Source organism: Myxocyprinus asiaticus, chromosome 24, assembly GCF_019703515.2.
Source record: "Myxocyprinus asiaticus isolate MX2 ecotype Aquarium Trade chromosome 24, UBuf_Myxa_2, whole genome shotgun sequence".
Taxonomy (NCBI): Eukaryota; Metazoa; Chordata; class Actinopteri; order Cypriniformes; family Catostomidae; genus Myxocyprinus; species Myxocyprinus asiaticus.
The window spans coordinates 29434402-29450385 of record NC_059367.1 but is presented as its reverse complement, the minus strand read 5'-3'; the positions used below and the strand labels follow the sequence as shown (position 1 = coordinate 29450385).

Here is a 15984-nt window from a genome sequence, read left to right as displayed (position 1 = left end):
ACATTTTGGAGACACCATTACTCAGTTCAATTGAGAGAACAAGTTTACTCAATCAAATTAATAGTCAACTTATTAGGGTTTTCAGCAAAGTTCAGCTACAAAGAACCGGCTCGCAAAAATGATTAGTACAGTACGTGAACCGGACATCACTACATAGATTACATTGCTCTCTCTGACTGGTTGTCTGCTTGTTTCTAGTAATGTCATAATTTGTATTTTTTTTATTGTGATTCACAGAACAGTAAGGCACATGACAACAAAACACCTACCTATTAATATATTTTCTCCATAAACACTTAAAAAGTCTAATCAAATGCACTTACAGTCTCACAGCTCAAATTTTCACTACCTACAGTATGCAGTTAATTATTTGCATTTTATTGGACAACACCAATGGAGAGAAATGGGTATATTCATTCTGAAGTTATTGACCCCTGACCATTCATTGCCCATCACCATTTTGCCATTGAGAAATGTACTTAACGCCAGATTTTTCCAGGTGGACTATTATATGTCAGGTACCAATCTTTTGAATGAACCCTTTAAGCTCTGTTTTTAAAGATTTCCTCTTTCAGTGGCATTCCCTAAATGAAAGACTTCTAACTCTGAGAGAAAAAAAAAACCAAAAAAAAACAAGGAGGGTAAAGTGTTTGGTCTCATTTTAAAGAAAACTTTTCAAAGGTTTTAACCCCGTAAAGCTTGACATATGAAATTGTTTTTAATTTTTTTATATTTATTTTTTTACATTAAACTGTTTTTATACCATTAGACAAACTCTAAAAAGAAATCGTAAAGAAACAAAACAACATTTCTTATGTATCATATTTGATACATTAGGCTTTAAAAGTCACTATCCTTCTGAGGCCCAGCAATACATTTTTGTGTAGGACATTTGTTATTTAAGTTTCTCTAAGCCCATACATGCTACAGTGGTAAATCTTGGGGAATTATCAGAGGACTCCCTGGGCTTTTCAGAGATACCAAATGATTGAGAGTTTGGCCATGACAATTTCCTCTCCTTGGTCTATAATTATGGATTGAAATGTATCACAGTTCAATTTAGCACATCATATACAATATGAATAAAATATTCTTTTTTTTCAATAAACGATTTTTATCATATGTATTTTTTTTTTTTTTTTTTTTACACATTTTTCACAGGGTCTCAGGACGTTATGGTAAGATGACATCATAATAGCTTGTTATGTACAATAATGAGATATTTATAATGACAGAGCAGGCTGCATATATGGAAAAACAGAAATATTAGTTCACTCTTCAGTTATATCTTATCAAATGTGTGTCAGAATTTTCAAAGCTCTGTGAATTTTTGGTGGTGGGCATGAATGGAGTGTAATGCTATATAAGAGAAATACCCCAAAAGCTTGTTGTATCATATTTGATACATGGATTTCAATGTAGTGTTTTTAATATTCAAAATTTATCCAAACACAAGTTGCTTATATTCAGCAAATAATCATTTTAAAATATCAGTAACAATATAATCATTCTGTTATTTTTACTTCATTAAAATAAGCTGTAATTTATCCCCAACATAAAAGTCACTTTCACACAAGTCCGCCGCCATTTTAAATAGATGGATATAAATAATGAAACCACTTTTTTCACAAATAACCCCTAGATGGTGCCATAAATATGTGAAACTTACATACCATATGCCGAACAGGAGTTGTCAAATGTTGTGTATCATATTTGATACAAACAGCTTTATAGGGTTAATGATATAGATTATAAATTCAAAGACTCTCTGAAACTGAAACTAAGAAAAAAAAACGGAGCCAAAAATGTACTTTTTTTCTCATTTTTCTGATTTGACATTACATATATCTGAGTGTAGATAAGGTGGCTCCAAAAAACTGCTTTTGTTTTGTTCTCAATCATGTCTACTGTAACAGAATTTTTTTTTTGTTGATACAATCAAAAGTTATCACATTACAAAAATAATTTATCAAAAATGTCTCCAAATAAAAAATAAATCATTGTACATAAGAACCAACTACACATGCAAACACAACAATGACTAAATGTTTGCATAGCATGCAGACCTGATTTTAGTAATTAGATTTCACAGAATGAGGGCCTTTAGACTCGGTGAGTTTGCACCACTGATCTGTGTCATTTATGTGGTGCCATCTCCTGGTGTGGATTATCTAATGATCAATGCATCTGATTACCTTATGTGTAGGCTCGTTTGCAAGATAATTGCCTCCTCTAATAGCATGTGATATTTTATGTTCTGTTTATTTTTTGTGAATAGCAAAAACGCAGATTGAAAAACACCGATTTAAATGACAAATAAATCAATACTATGAATGAATGTTACATGTATATAGTTCTTTTCTGACACTAAACTCAAAGCGCTTTACATTGTGAACTATAAACTACTGAACAATTGCAAATTAATAACAGTGCAACAGCAAACAAATCAATGGCAATAAGCTTTTTATTTAAACATTAAGGCAGTGTCTGTTTTTTTCTGTTTGTTTCATTTTTACACTGCTATCCACAAAGCTTGCTGGTGGCCATGTTGAAATACAACAGTGTGAATATCACTCTTGCAGCAAATCACATAAATATGTACATCCTTTTAGGTCTATTTACACTCCTTGCTATAATACAGTGGGTCTTAATAATAAAAAAAGGAATATGCACAAAATGGTTGTACAAAACTGACGCCACCCAAATACCCACTTAACCTTGCCATTCTTAAGAGGTGCTACTATTACCGTTGTTTTACAGTCTCTATCCTCCTCTTTTCTTTTACGTCAGAAAATGACCTCATCTAAGGAAAGTGCTATACTGTCCTCAGTTAAAGATCAACTGACAGAAATAATCAAACAGTCAATATATTGGAAAAGGGGGCTTGCTATACAAGAAAACACTGGATTTTAGAGTGACTTTTCCACTAAATACAATACTGTCTGGAGTGACATGTTTGAGAACGAATCTCAAAATCAGTGCATTCTGAGATGTTACCACAAATGTTTTGGTTTTAACATGTACTGTTGAGAGTGATGAGTGTGTATTTGGGATGGAAGTGACTGAAGAAAAAGCCCCATTTGACAAAACCACACTAGGTAGGTGCACTAAAACAGTCCACAACCACTAAATCGAAGAAAAAAAGAAAAAGAAATACCCAAAAATCCACTTGATAAAACCCACCGTTGAAATTTCATCTTTTAATTTGCTTCCAAAAATATCCCCCGAGTTAAGTTCTGAAGAATACAATGGGAACTGCAGAATGAACTGTTAAAGATAGTAAAATCAAGTGGCAAATAAGTCAAACAATATGAATTAATATGCATGCAAAACAATTAGTAATCCCACCACAGGGGTGTTTGAGAGGAGACAACTTTCAACAGTTACCTTTCATTGCAAATATCTCCTTCACTTCTTTACAGTGTGCCTGTGTGACAAATTGTACAACCCTGGCATAACATGGAGAAAATAAATGACAAACAATATAAAAGAAAAAAAAAAAGAGAAGTTGTGCGTAGTCACTTGGTAGTTTTAACTTCAGAAGTATGTCAGATACATGGCACTTAACACTAGAATTACTTTTAAAACTGTACAAAGTGAGGGATTGCAGATTATATGAGGCGTGGCATGTTGTCACCTCTTTATTCTATTACATAAAATATATATCTCCTCAAATGAGCGCATTGGACAACAAACCTATGACGATCATGCACCCAAACCCTTTTTTCAACCACATGGAGCAAAAGTAAAGCAGCTCTCAGTGTATGTTATGTCAAAGGACTGGCCAGACAGCATGGCTTTTTCTCTGTAACCACAGATGTGTAAGAAACTTCAGGTTTGTTGGGACATTCAGAGAGGGTTGGGAGGACAAAACCTGATAAAGCAGCTTCCCTCCAAAGACGCATCCACTCGCTCAACACTCTGCTTGTGATTGTCGCAAGAGAGTGGAACACTTTGCAAGGTAGGTGACCAAACACAAACAAATCAACAAAATACTGTATAAGAAAATGAAAATAAATGCATTCAAGTCGGTGTCCTTTAAAAGACACCAACAGGAATCGTTAACTGACTAAGTGCTTAACTCGTTACATAAAACATGACGACAAAAATATCAAAATAATGTATGCAAACATGGTTCATGTAAATATAAAAACAACCCAAAATAGTGATGAGCTCAACAACAACAAAATAATTGTCTCCCATCAATTATCACACAGAGATAACAAAAGAAACTGAATTATTGGTCAGCTAGAGTTTTGAGTCTCAACAGGCTCTTCAAACAGGAAAAACAGAATTAAAAAAATTAAAGTTATAATGAAAATAAACAGTATGTGTACCCTGTGAACCAATGATATGGCTTTTCGTGTAAACTCTCTGCAACAGCAATATAAGGACAGAAGGTTACAAGATAAAATGAATCTAAACCACTGCTTAAAAACCTCAACTGCACTGTTTTGCACAGATCCAGGCTAACCTGCCACATCAAAACCATTTCTAAAAATGGTCTCATTTCTTCACATGCACACAGAATCTTTGTCATCTTAAATGGATATAAAGGATTAGTTCGCCATCAATTACTCACTCTCATGTTGTTCCAAACCCATATGTTATCCTCAGTCACCATTCACTTTCACTGTATGGAAAAAAGATGCAATGAAAGTAAATGGTGACTGAGGCGGTCATTCAGCCTAATATCACCTTTTATGTTCCATGAAGGAAATAAAGCCCAAATACGGGTTTGGAACAACATGAGAGTGAGTAAATGACAGAATTTTCATTTTTGAGTCAACTATCCCTTTAAGGTCAGAAAACTAGGGCTGTAGCTTCATATAACCTTGTGCACATGAGAACTAAGAGGGTGTACATATGCGTGTGGTTCTTATATTTCTGCAGAGGATTCATCCAGCCTTTGCATTAAGCTACACACACACACACACACACACACACACACGTTGCAGTTGTCCTACAGTAAAGGAGTGTGTGTCCTGAGCAGTCTGATGAGGAATGCTCCAAAGATGCATCAACACAACCGATGAGTCCATGAGTCAACTTTGACACGGCCAGCAAGACAAGACGAATTTAAGTATATATGTATAAAAAAAAATAAAAAAAAAGACTAAAAGTGATTTTTCCTACAAGTAGTCCTGGAGTGACGGCACACAGTAATACATGTGTGCACATTCACAAACATACACACAACAACACATCAACACACATGTCTGGAGCCAAGTAATGCACTTTGGCTAAGTGCATGTGTGTGCTAGGGGTGGATTACAGGAGTGTGATGTTTTTGTCTGTATATGCATGTATGACGTGTGTGTTGAGATATCAGATCACACAGTGCATGTGTCTGATCATTTTCTGCTGTAAAAACGGCCAGACTGCGCATAGATAGATGTATGTTCTTTTAAGTGTGTGTATCAGTATGGACATGAGTACGTGTGTGTTCACAAGCATCCCTGTTTACATTAACGAGTTTCTGTTCATAAAGCAGCAAACGTTCAGTCATCCTAGTGTACATATAAGGTGTGTGTGAGATTGTGTGTTCACTCGCTGTCAGACAGAGTCTCATATTGAGAGCAGAGCAGAGGTTTGGGTTCTTCCTCCCAGGTGCGGGGTTGAGTCTGGCCCTGTGGGGGCGCTGATGCTCCTGTTTGCGTTGGGGATGGAGAGGGTCCCGACATCATCCCACTGGGGAGGCGCATCTGCATGGTAAGAGGATTACAGGGGAATGGAGTGGGGCCTGTAGAGAAGAGGAACCAGATAACAAGATCAGTAGGTTAATATGGATTTGTGTCTGAATGGCACTGATTGGTGTATAAATAGGGCTTGGTATTGATACAGATTTCACAATTCGATCCGATTAACAAGCTCTTGATTCAATATGGATTAATTTGGGTATATTTCAGTTATAATGTCCCTTTTGGGGGTTTAATAAATCAAGCTTCTTGGAAAATTCGCCACAGTTCTTCTATCTCTTTAGGCTGCCTCAATTGCTTCTGTCTCTTTATGTAATCTCAGGCTGACATGATGTTCAGTGGGGGTCTCTGTGGGGGTCATGCCATCTGTTGCAGGGCTCCATGTTCTTCTATTCTATTTTATTTACAAAATGAATGTTTGAGAGTCTAACATTTATATTTCCTATTGACACTAAAGCTGAAGATATAAATAACCATCTTAAGACAGATGCTTTTGTGAAACATCTTATGTGCCTAAGACTATTGCACAGTACTGTGTGTCATATATAATAAACATAAATTCAACTGGAAACATTAATACAATAATAGCTTACACTAATTAAATTAAACTTACTGTGACGAGGAGGATTGCGGGGCCGGGCCCGTGAGTGCGCACGAGGCCCAGCCCCGAAGAGGACGAGAAGAGGGATAAAGCAGAGCCAGATGCGGCAATTCAGGAGAGAGAGAGAGAGAGACACACGTAGCTGCCGGATCCGGCTCAGCCTTATCCCTCTCCTCGGCTGATTAGCCCGATTGGGGGCCGGCCGTGCGCACTCACGGCCCCGCCCTCCTCCTCGTCACACTTGCAATAATACACTTAATGCAACTAAAATAAAATCTATACATTTTTAATCAGCATTTAACTAAATATTTTTTGAATATTTAGACAGCATTTAACTAAGCCTTTATAAGGTTTATAAAACCTATTTTTGATAAAAACTCTAAAAGTGATTCTGGCCTGACTTTGTTCAAAATCTTTTCAAGAGTGTCAGAATATTTTTGCTGGTGAGTACGATTCCTTCAGCTCACTCAGCTGTGTTCAACACAATGTGACAAATGTAATTGTTTTGTCACTATTATTACACTATTACTTTTGGAAGAAAATAACTGGAAAACACTTTTGAAAAATGTAGTGAGCAAGTGTTGCTACTTTTAATTAGTTTCTTCCCTGCGCTGGGTGTACCTGTTGATGAGGGTCTGTCCTCCCACACTCTGTTGGTGAGTGGGGTGTGACGGTTGCTGTCTCCCTCAGAGTGGACGGAGGACACAGAAGAAGGTCTTTCTCCTCCACACAGACCAGGAGACTTAGTCTTGCGGCCATTAGAGCGCCCGCTTCCTTTAGATTTACCTACAGGAACAAGCATACATATCAGACATAAACAGACCAACAATTGAGACATCTAAAAGTGTCCATGTTTTATTTGGATATCAAAGTAAACATTGTTTTGACATCTACAACTATTCACCACCATTATTCCATGCTACATCTTGGGTGATATGCAAATCACTTTGTGTGTATATTATGGGACATCTTGTTGACTTTTATTGTTTCTCCTTTAAATGGACCATATCCCTAACCCTTACAGAAATGTTTTGCCATTTTTGATACGTGAAACAATACATTATTTAGTCTTTTTTGAAAAGGTATGTCCTTATATTGAAAATATAGGTTTTAACATCTTTATAGACACATTTGGTCCCAAAAAGGATAGCGAAGCCTGTCACACACACTGCCACGAAGGTACAGTAGGTGTTTTCATTAGGGTTTATTTGGCGCACCTGGTAAGGAATAGGGGTCTTCAGAACGCCCATCAGCTGAAGCTGATGGCACTGCAGGAGCTGGCACACTCATTGAGTTAACGGAGTTGGAAGGCGAGCGATCGTCCATCTGGTCATCATACTTGCCCATCAAGGCTTTCCTGATGATGGCCTCCAGACCTATAGTATTACCGCTGGCCTCTGGGGCCGGGTGACTGCGAACACTCACAGGTCCTAAAAGAGACAGTAAAGTGGTTGTGTTTAAGAAACAGAAAAGTGTGAAGTGTTGTCCTTCATTAAGCTTTTGACATCTTGTCTACACTGGAAGCAACCAATGATTGCACGTTAACTCTGAATGTTCACTAACACCAAATAGCTGTAAGCTTGATACTAGATTCCAGAAATAGTAAAATGGGTAAATAACTATATATACGACTTGATTTTCAATGGAAATCCATGAAAAATAGATTATTTAAATTAGTTGGCCAGAGAACAGAAAAATCATAAGCTGTCTTTGATGTAACTTTGTAAGAAGTTATTTGAAAATATAGCGAAAAACTTTATAGCAATCAATTCACATATATTTGTAAATAAAACGATTTGATTTCAGAAGAATGGGTGAAATAAAGTGGCTGGAGAAGCTCTGCAATGCATCAAAAATTGAAACAGCTCAGCCAAGTACTGTAAGTGCATAGACACGGTTTGAGACATTAAATTGTCAAATGTTTTCCAGTTTGGACAATCAGTTAATCAGTTTGTCTAAGACTGGTGGAGCTGCTCACCTGCATTCGTAGAGGCAGGCATGTTGAAAATCTCTGTCCCCGGTTGGCCCTGGTCTAAAAAGGAGACAGGAAACGACAGGTTTGTGACCTTTTAGACAGCAACAAAAACATACACATCAACAGACAAATCCATTTTATCTGCAAATCCAGCAGATTTAGTCCCTTCAACTCACTGAATTCAGCCTCAGTGCCAACCACCATTTTCTTAATCATTTCCTTCTTGCTCTTGACAATAGCTGAGTTGCTCTCGGTTAGTTTACTGAAGAAGGCTGGTGGCTGAGAGCTACTGGCTGGAGAACGAGATCCCATACTGAGAAAGAAAAGTAGAGAGAATGAGCAATGAATATATAGGATGTCAATTTGTTTTATTTGTTTGTGCATGTGCTCATTTGTTATACCCTTGCTCGGCTTGTTCATTGGGGTAGGCGGCTCCTGGCGTCTCAGGCTCTGAAATGGCCCCTGGTGGTGAAACTGGTTCAATACCATCTGCCACCAGACTCACTGGAGATAACTTACTCTGAGGAGACCTGCATTGCATAAACATCACATAAGTTCAAGCTATGGAAGTAAACAGGACCTTGATAATTAATAATTGCAGAACCTCACCACCAGTGTTGAGTGTAATCCAATTACAAAGCAATTAGTTACTGTAATGTAATGAATTTTTTGTCAAAAAGTAGTGTAATGCATTAATTTTAAATTATTGTAATCGGATAACAGTTACTGACTTTTAATTGAATTACTTTAAATGCATTTTAGGGTTATGCATATTTCTAATATATTCTTTATGTAAAATACATGAATTGTTCCCCCGTAACGAGAGATTTTGTGAAGGTGCTGAAAAATAGACATTATTATGAATTTGTTGAGTAGAAAAGTGTTTTAGAAAGTAACTTAAAAGTAATTAGTAATGTGATTACTTTTTCAATGACGTAATTAGTAAAGTAATCTGATTACAGTTTTAGAGAAATGATTACTAATTTGTAGTGGATAACTAGTTTTAAGTAACAGCTCATCACAATGACAGCAATATAACCTTACATTCTCATTTCTGGATTTTAACAAATGCTATATATACTCTTGTTACTGAACAGGTAATGCATTAGACAGTGTGGAATTGTTTGTATTTGTACCTGTCTCTAACTCTCTCCCTCTCAGCAGCAGAGCCCTCTGGGGTGTAGCGTGCGTTAGGACTGGGTTCTGTGGGGTTCTGAGCCTGGGGTGTGCTGGGTGGGCGTGTGAGATCCAGTACAGGAGAGTTGTGGTACCCAAAGACAGGCTGCAGTGCTGGCTGACCTCCAATTTGCCCTTGCTGTGACTGTCGTGTGTAGTCTTTAGTGATCACCTCCTGTAAAAAGAGTGATGTGATGTGGTGATGTGCATATGCGGTGGACAACTTAATACTCACTAAATATCACAGCTAAATATACACTTAATATACAAATTCCTGCAGCCATCTACCAAATTAATGGAAGTTGTTATAGCAGGAAAGGGAGGGCCAACTCCATATTAATGCTTATGGTTTTGAAATTAAAAGTTCAACAAGCACTCATGGGTGTAGTATTCGGGTGTTGACACACTTTTGGGTATACGGTGTGTATAAAATTATATTATCCACTATGATCTCACAATCTGCATATTCACAAACATTCAGATAGACACACTTACGCTAATGTGCTGGGCGAGTGTGACCACTCTTTGAGAGCCTTTCACTGCAGGGGACTGTGGCTGCTGACCTGGAGAAAGTCTGCCCTCGGACCCATACAGATGATGTTCAAGTGCCTTCTGTTGAGCTGGAGAGGGGACAGGGAAACACACACGCACACAAACATACACACGAACACACAAACAAGTGGAAAAAAGACATGAAAGTTCAGTTGAGTATTGTGTGGCAGAAAGTTCTGGATTACTCTGAAGGTAAAAGCAGAGATGGGTGTAAGCGATGTGGTCACACACAGGCTCTGGGATTACTCAATGACTTGCTCACATGTGTTCAGAGACCAAGCCAACATCATGGACATATCTTTCTGTAGCTGAGTATAAGCAATTTACCTATTAAGCAGAAATGCTTCTCACAAAAACAGAATGGAATAAAAAGAAGAAAAAAGAAAAATGTGTGTTTGTCCTACATAAGATTCTCTAAAAAATGCCAGGAAAGTGCCATGTTTTACTGGAGACATGCTCCTACTTCTGTAGCTGTAGATTTTGAACAGAATGTCTCCACAGAGTTTATAAGGACGATTGAGTAGGACAGGCATACTTTTAGAACAGTTTTATGAGGTATAACCTTAAAGCAGATGCAAATTTAATTGACAACTGAAAATAACGATATGAAGGATGGAAGTAGATTCAATATGTCTCTGCTCATCAAAGCATTACATGGGGTCTTTAACCTCCTGAGACCAGAGCGTGACTGCTGTGTGCATTTTCCATTTCTCTTTTTGATTTGTAACTTGTAGCACATAATAAACATTTAAAAAAAAACATGCAAAGAAGTAAATAAATAAATAAAAATAATCTAGAGCAAATAGTTTCCCTAAAAATCGATGTCCTCCAATAATAATAATACCAACAATAGAAAAGTCAGATTTTTTTTTTTTTTTTTATATAGTTCATTATGTTTCCAGGAGTGTTGGTTATTCGTGTTTATGAGACGTTACAGACATTTCAGCTGATTTTCTGTAAAGCTGTTTTGGAACAATGTGTATTGGGAAAAGCACAATTAAATTATTATAATTTTTTTCTCTCTTTAAGAGTACAAAACTGGGTGCAAACAAAACATCAAACAAGCAAGTGGTAGCCAGTGCTGTAGCATTTTAGCATAAATCAGAATTTAGCATAATTAACTTTGATACAAGTAAATGGCCATCATCGTCCAATCACTGCCAACCATGTTCAAATAAAATTAAACATAAATTCTGAATCCAAGTACTGATTACCATTGTCTGCCGACCATGTTGAGGGGTTCACACATCATCTGCAGCCTGAAACTGAACTGGATGTTAGGAGTGAAGCACTTAGCTGCAAAGAGAGCTATATGATGCTCCCTTGCTCCCTATTTAGTGAATGACTTTCTGTCTACACTGGCCTCAGAACAGTTCAAAATGCAACTTATTTTCATCCTTACTTCATATAAAGCCTCTTGAAGCTTTTGAATGAACTCATTGATTCTCAATGTGATAATACACAGTAAATATTGGATTTCTAGAGAAAAATAACACAGTAGTACAACAGTGTGCATTGTGTTTAGCAGCGTGGCATTTCACGGTAAATCGCAAACATTTTAAAAATGGCATATTGGATGAAACTAGAGATGCTAATCTTTTGACTCAAACAGGTTTCAATGTAAAAACTTAATTATGTTTCTTACTAGATGTGGTTTTGTTGCCGTTTCTCTCAAAGACAAACTCCGCTGTGGTTGGTGCCATGTTGTTTTGTCACGTCTTAGTATGTCAAAAGATTAACCCTTTACTGACAGCCCAGAGTCTTCTGAACTAGGATCAGTCGGTTTAAATGGATTTTAAACCATATATTAAACCAAATGCATATAGCAAAGCCAAAACACGTCCACGCATGTGTACGCGGGGTCGCACAAGGTTAAGACAGTACAACATATTGAACAGACAGTACTTCTGGCCATCCATTCCATTTGTGGTGGCTGTGGTGGTGGTGTAGTGGACTAAAGCACTGAACTGGTAAGTGGAAGGTTGTTGGTTCAATCCCCACAGCCACCACCATTGTGTCCTTGAGCAAGGTACTTAACTCCAGGTTGCTCCAGGGGGATTGTCCCTGTAATAAGGGCACTGTAAGTCGCTTTGGATAAAAGCGTCAGCCAAATGCATAAATGTAAATGTAAATGTGTCAAATTAAATATGACGTCTACTCTGACTAAGGCCTACTGGGTCTCTACTAATTATTTATCCTGAATACCAATGAACTTGAAGCACACCCAAGCACAACGTGAACCGTATAAAACGTTTTGCTTGCACACAATTTTGTGAAACCCTATTTTCTGCACATGATGCTTACAAAATTCTGAAGGAACCTGCGATCCAATTTATGAGAAGTTATTAAACTGAAAGTTATTCACATCTGTATACTCATCCCTTGCTTTTCTCTCTTTGGTTGCTTCATGCAGCTATCAAACTGCCATAGTGCCAGAGTTCCCTTTCTCCAAAACAGGAAATGAAATAGGAAGCAAACACAAAGAGCTATGAAATGTTCCCCAAATGTAAAAAGAAGAAAAGGGGGAACACAAGAGGCAAGCAGATAAGGAAGTTATGAAACAATCAGCAACCACATCACTGTTGAATGAAGGGATTCTTAAAGTTCACCTCAGGATCTCTCTCTGGTCTAGAGAAGCCGGCCTCCAGACCATCATTCTGGACCGTTAGGGCGTAGAGCGAATTATCAGACCACTAAATCATACGCCTGTGGCCATGACAGAGCAGAAGCTCAAATCTTTTAATGAGCTTCAAGATTTTAAATTGTGGACGTTTGGACTGAAATTTGCAGAATCTCCCAGCAAAACTTTGATTTAACAAAAGGTCCATTAAGTCTGCATTAGAAGGTTAAGTGACTCGAAAGGGGAAGAAAACCTTTGGTGGTCTTTAAGTAATGCAAAAGGAAGAAGCATGTTCAAAGAAAAACATCAATAAAATTAACTAAACAGAAAGGATAATGGACTTATGAAACTGGGTTGATTCTGATCAATGCCAACCACCACAAGCGTGCACTAGGCCACAGACGTAAGGGGGCGGGGTTGGGAGGGTCAGGTGGGGTAGAGGAAGGGTGAAGGGATGGAGAGGCATTGGGTGAATTGGTAAAGAACAGGAAGTAGGGGAGGGGAGGGGAGGGGAGGGAAGGGAAGGTGGTGTTAACGGCCCAAAAGGGTCCCAGAGCGTCTTACCATCACAGATGCCGTTGGTCGCGAGCGCACCAGTCTCTGGCATCGCTGCATCACAAGAAATTTGATGCATGATTATCGCGTTTATGAAGTTGGCCGCTGTCATGGTGGTCTTACCGAGTGCTCGAAGCTCGTGTTCCTGTAAGGACATCACTTTGTTTTGAGTCTTTTCCCTACTTGACGCGCTGCTGATGATCTCCCCGCCGCGGGAAGGGATGGAACTGCCGCTGCTGCTTTCAGGGGTTAACAAGAGGTGCCCTCGACTTGGGGGCAGCCCAAGGTGGCCACCAGGAGCCTGGTTGTATAGAGAGGGGTATGCCCCACCTGCACCGGGGCTGGCCAGCCTGGGGTCAGACTTGGAAGAGATGTCCTGATGTTTGGAGAGACTGCCACGCCCATGGCTTTTGCCCCCATCTCTGCTTGAGTCTTTCGAGTTTGGGTCTGTACCAGCTGGGTAACCTTCGGCGAGTAGACCAGACCTCTGGAGGTGCCCACTGAAGCCCTGGTAGCGTGAGGAGCCTGGTGGCCTGAAGGAGAATGTTAAGATGAACAAATTAAAGCCATTTAGCAACTGACATTATATTAAACATGTTTAACCAAAGTCCCTTTAAGGCAAGTCAGTTCACTCTGTTGCCATCTTGGTAACATGCTTGGCCAGCTATTTTCATGGCAGTATAAATTTTTTACACAGTTTTTTTTGTTTGTCATAATTTTAAAATGTAAAATTAGTCAATGGGTGTGTCTCATTATGCAGCGTTATACAGAGCATACTCAACTCAGCTTTGTTTAAAAAAAAAGAGATGTTCTTCGTAGGACAAACGGAAACAGAACGTATGCTATGTTGCTATGACAGCACGCATCACTCTCAACCTGCACGTGCGCTCTGAGTGAGAATGGAATCTCTGAAGTAAACTTTAGGAGAGTTGTAATGATTTAGAGAGAAAAGAAAATGGATTTTGAGGCTGTACCTTTAAATAGATATTCATTAATTTTAGTCAGTTTTACTCTGATTAAAATGTCATATAATTTTAGTCAACTAAAATAATGTGTTAGTTGATGATAATGTGCAAAATGACAAAAACGTGCATCAAAGTGTAACAGATCAAACTTTAATCAAATATTCAAACATTTAGAAAAAATGTGACCTTGTGAAAACCTGAGCTCCTGAATTAGTACCATAAAAAGAATAAACTGAAGTATTAGCTTCTCTTTAGAAGTTAGCCTACTGTATTCTGAATTCTTCATTCTTTGGAGACTGTTATTAATTTTCCATGTTTAGACAGTTTAGAATATTGCATTGCATATAGCGTTTTTTTTTTTTGTTTGTTTGTTTTTGTTTTTTACAGAGACAGTGTTTTCACAATGCAAGTTCACAAAGTTACGCACATTACTGTAATTTAGTTCAAGTTCACCTGTTTATTCACTTCATTGTCAGTGCAGATGTAAATTGTATTATTACATATATGTTGGGGATATAGCGATTAATCTCATGTATAAACAGGATGCGTTTGAGTAAGGTTATTAACCATTTAAAAGCAGTTTATTTTGCTGGTGTTCTGTGCATTCAACTCATGTAGCTCAAGTAGGGAAATCCCCAAAGCACTTGATTATTGGAAAAAATGAATCCATATCTAATATCTTCTTCTATAAACAGATGTTTCTTCTTCGGTTTATATCTTGCAGCATTATTTTCTCTCGTCACATTTTCATCAACAGTATGCTTTAATAAAATCGTTTGGTTAACGTCATGAGTCTTATTCGTCTAGTATTCGTTGTTGTTGATAAAATAAAAAAAACCTGTCAACGAACAATTTCGTCAGTGATTTCATTGATGAGATTAACACCGTTTCATGGTTAGCTAGAAGTAGTACAGATTCTATCTACCTGAATTGGAAACTGTCAAGAATACACTTGAATAACATTTTTCAAATCAGTAATAAAATTTAACAACAATAGTATCACAAATCCTGTTTCTTCCGATCAAATCACGCAGAAAAATATTTTTCAGGCTGGTCTAATATGCTATAAAAAAAAGGCAATTGGCTCTTTAAACTGAAAGTCGGGACTTCCATTCCTTCAGCTGGAAACTGATGTTGCAATTTCCTTCATTCATTCATCTACAAGTTCCTACCCTGGTTTAAATCACTGGCAAGTTTACATAATCTTGAGATTTCGCATCAGAGCATAGCTAACAGAAGGACTGCCAGTACAGTGCGCTCTTACAAGGAACTTCACAAGCATACACTATTTCAAAAACAGAGAGATTAGATCTATCATCTGACAGTAGTGTGAGGGGTAAAGACTCACCGCAGCACAGAGGGGTTGTTGTGCTCAGAGCTGGGCATGCTCTTTGAACTGGTGTTGTGGAGGACGCTGGGTCTCTGCTGAAGGTTGTCCTGGGGCCGGGGGGAAAGCGAGGATGATTGGTGACTGTATGGATGGGACGGGGGACGAGAGCTGCTACTGCTGCTTGTCTGTTCTGGTGCTCCTGGGCAGACACAAACACACAAAAGTGAGCAGAAGCATGTTTAGAAATATGGTAACACTTTACAATTCAAGTTTCCATTCGTTATTATTGTTAATGTATTAGGTAAAATGAACTAACAATTAACAATAAATATTTTTACAGCGTTTATTAATCTTTGTTACTGTTAGTTAATAAAAATACAATCGTTCATTTTTAGTTCATGTTGCATTAACTAATGTTAACATATATAACTTTTGATTTTAAAAAAATTTACGGATGGATTTACATTAACCAATATTAAAAAAATGCTGTGAAAGTATTGTTTATTGTATA

General features: G+C 37.9%; 1 protein-coding gene across 7 annotated transcripts in view; it reads right to left on the bottom strand.

Annotated features, from left to right (window-relative positions):
- Positions 1 to 2243: 2243 nt before the first annotated feature.
- The window catches only part of LOC127414757 (nuclear receptor corepressor 2-like), a 184320-nt gene continuing 170579 nt past the window's right edge, over positions 2244 to 15984 (bottom strand). For 4 of the 7 annotated variants that reach the window (XM_051653006.1, XM_051653007.1, XM_051653010.1 and 1 more), the window contains 10 exons: positions 15492 to 15672; positions 13188 to 13711; positions 9947 to 10071; positions 9412 to 9626; positions 8677 to 8805; positions 8452 to 8588; positions 8279 to 8332; positions 7518 to 7730; positions 6922 to 7086; positions 2244 to 5743 (listed from right to left, as the gene is read on the bottom strand). In XM_051653006.1, the coding sequence (XP_051508966.1) occupies positions 5547 to 5743; positions 6922 to 7086; positions 7518 to 7730; positions 8279 to 8332; positions 8452 to 8588; positions 8677 to 8805; positions 9412 to 9626; positions 9947 to 10071; positions 13188 to 13711; positions 15492 to 15672 (1940 nt within the window). In that variant the 3' untranslated portion in view covers positions 2244 to 5546. The remainder of the gene's footprint in view (positions 5744 to 6921; positions 7087 to 7517; positions 7731 to 8278; positions 8333 to 8451; positions 8589 to 8676; positions 8806 to 9411; positions 9627 to 9946; positions 10072 to 13187; positions 13712 to 15491; positions 15673 to 15984) is intronic. The other 3 variants (XM_051653012.1, XM_051653013.1, XM_051653011.1) reach the window with 2 other exon arrangements.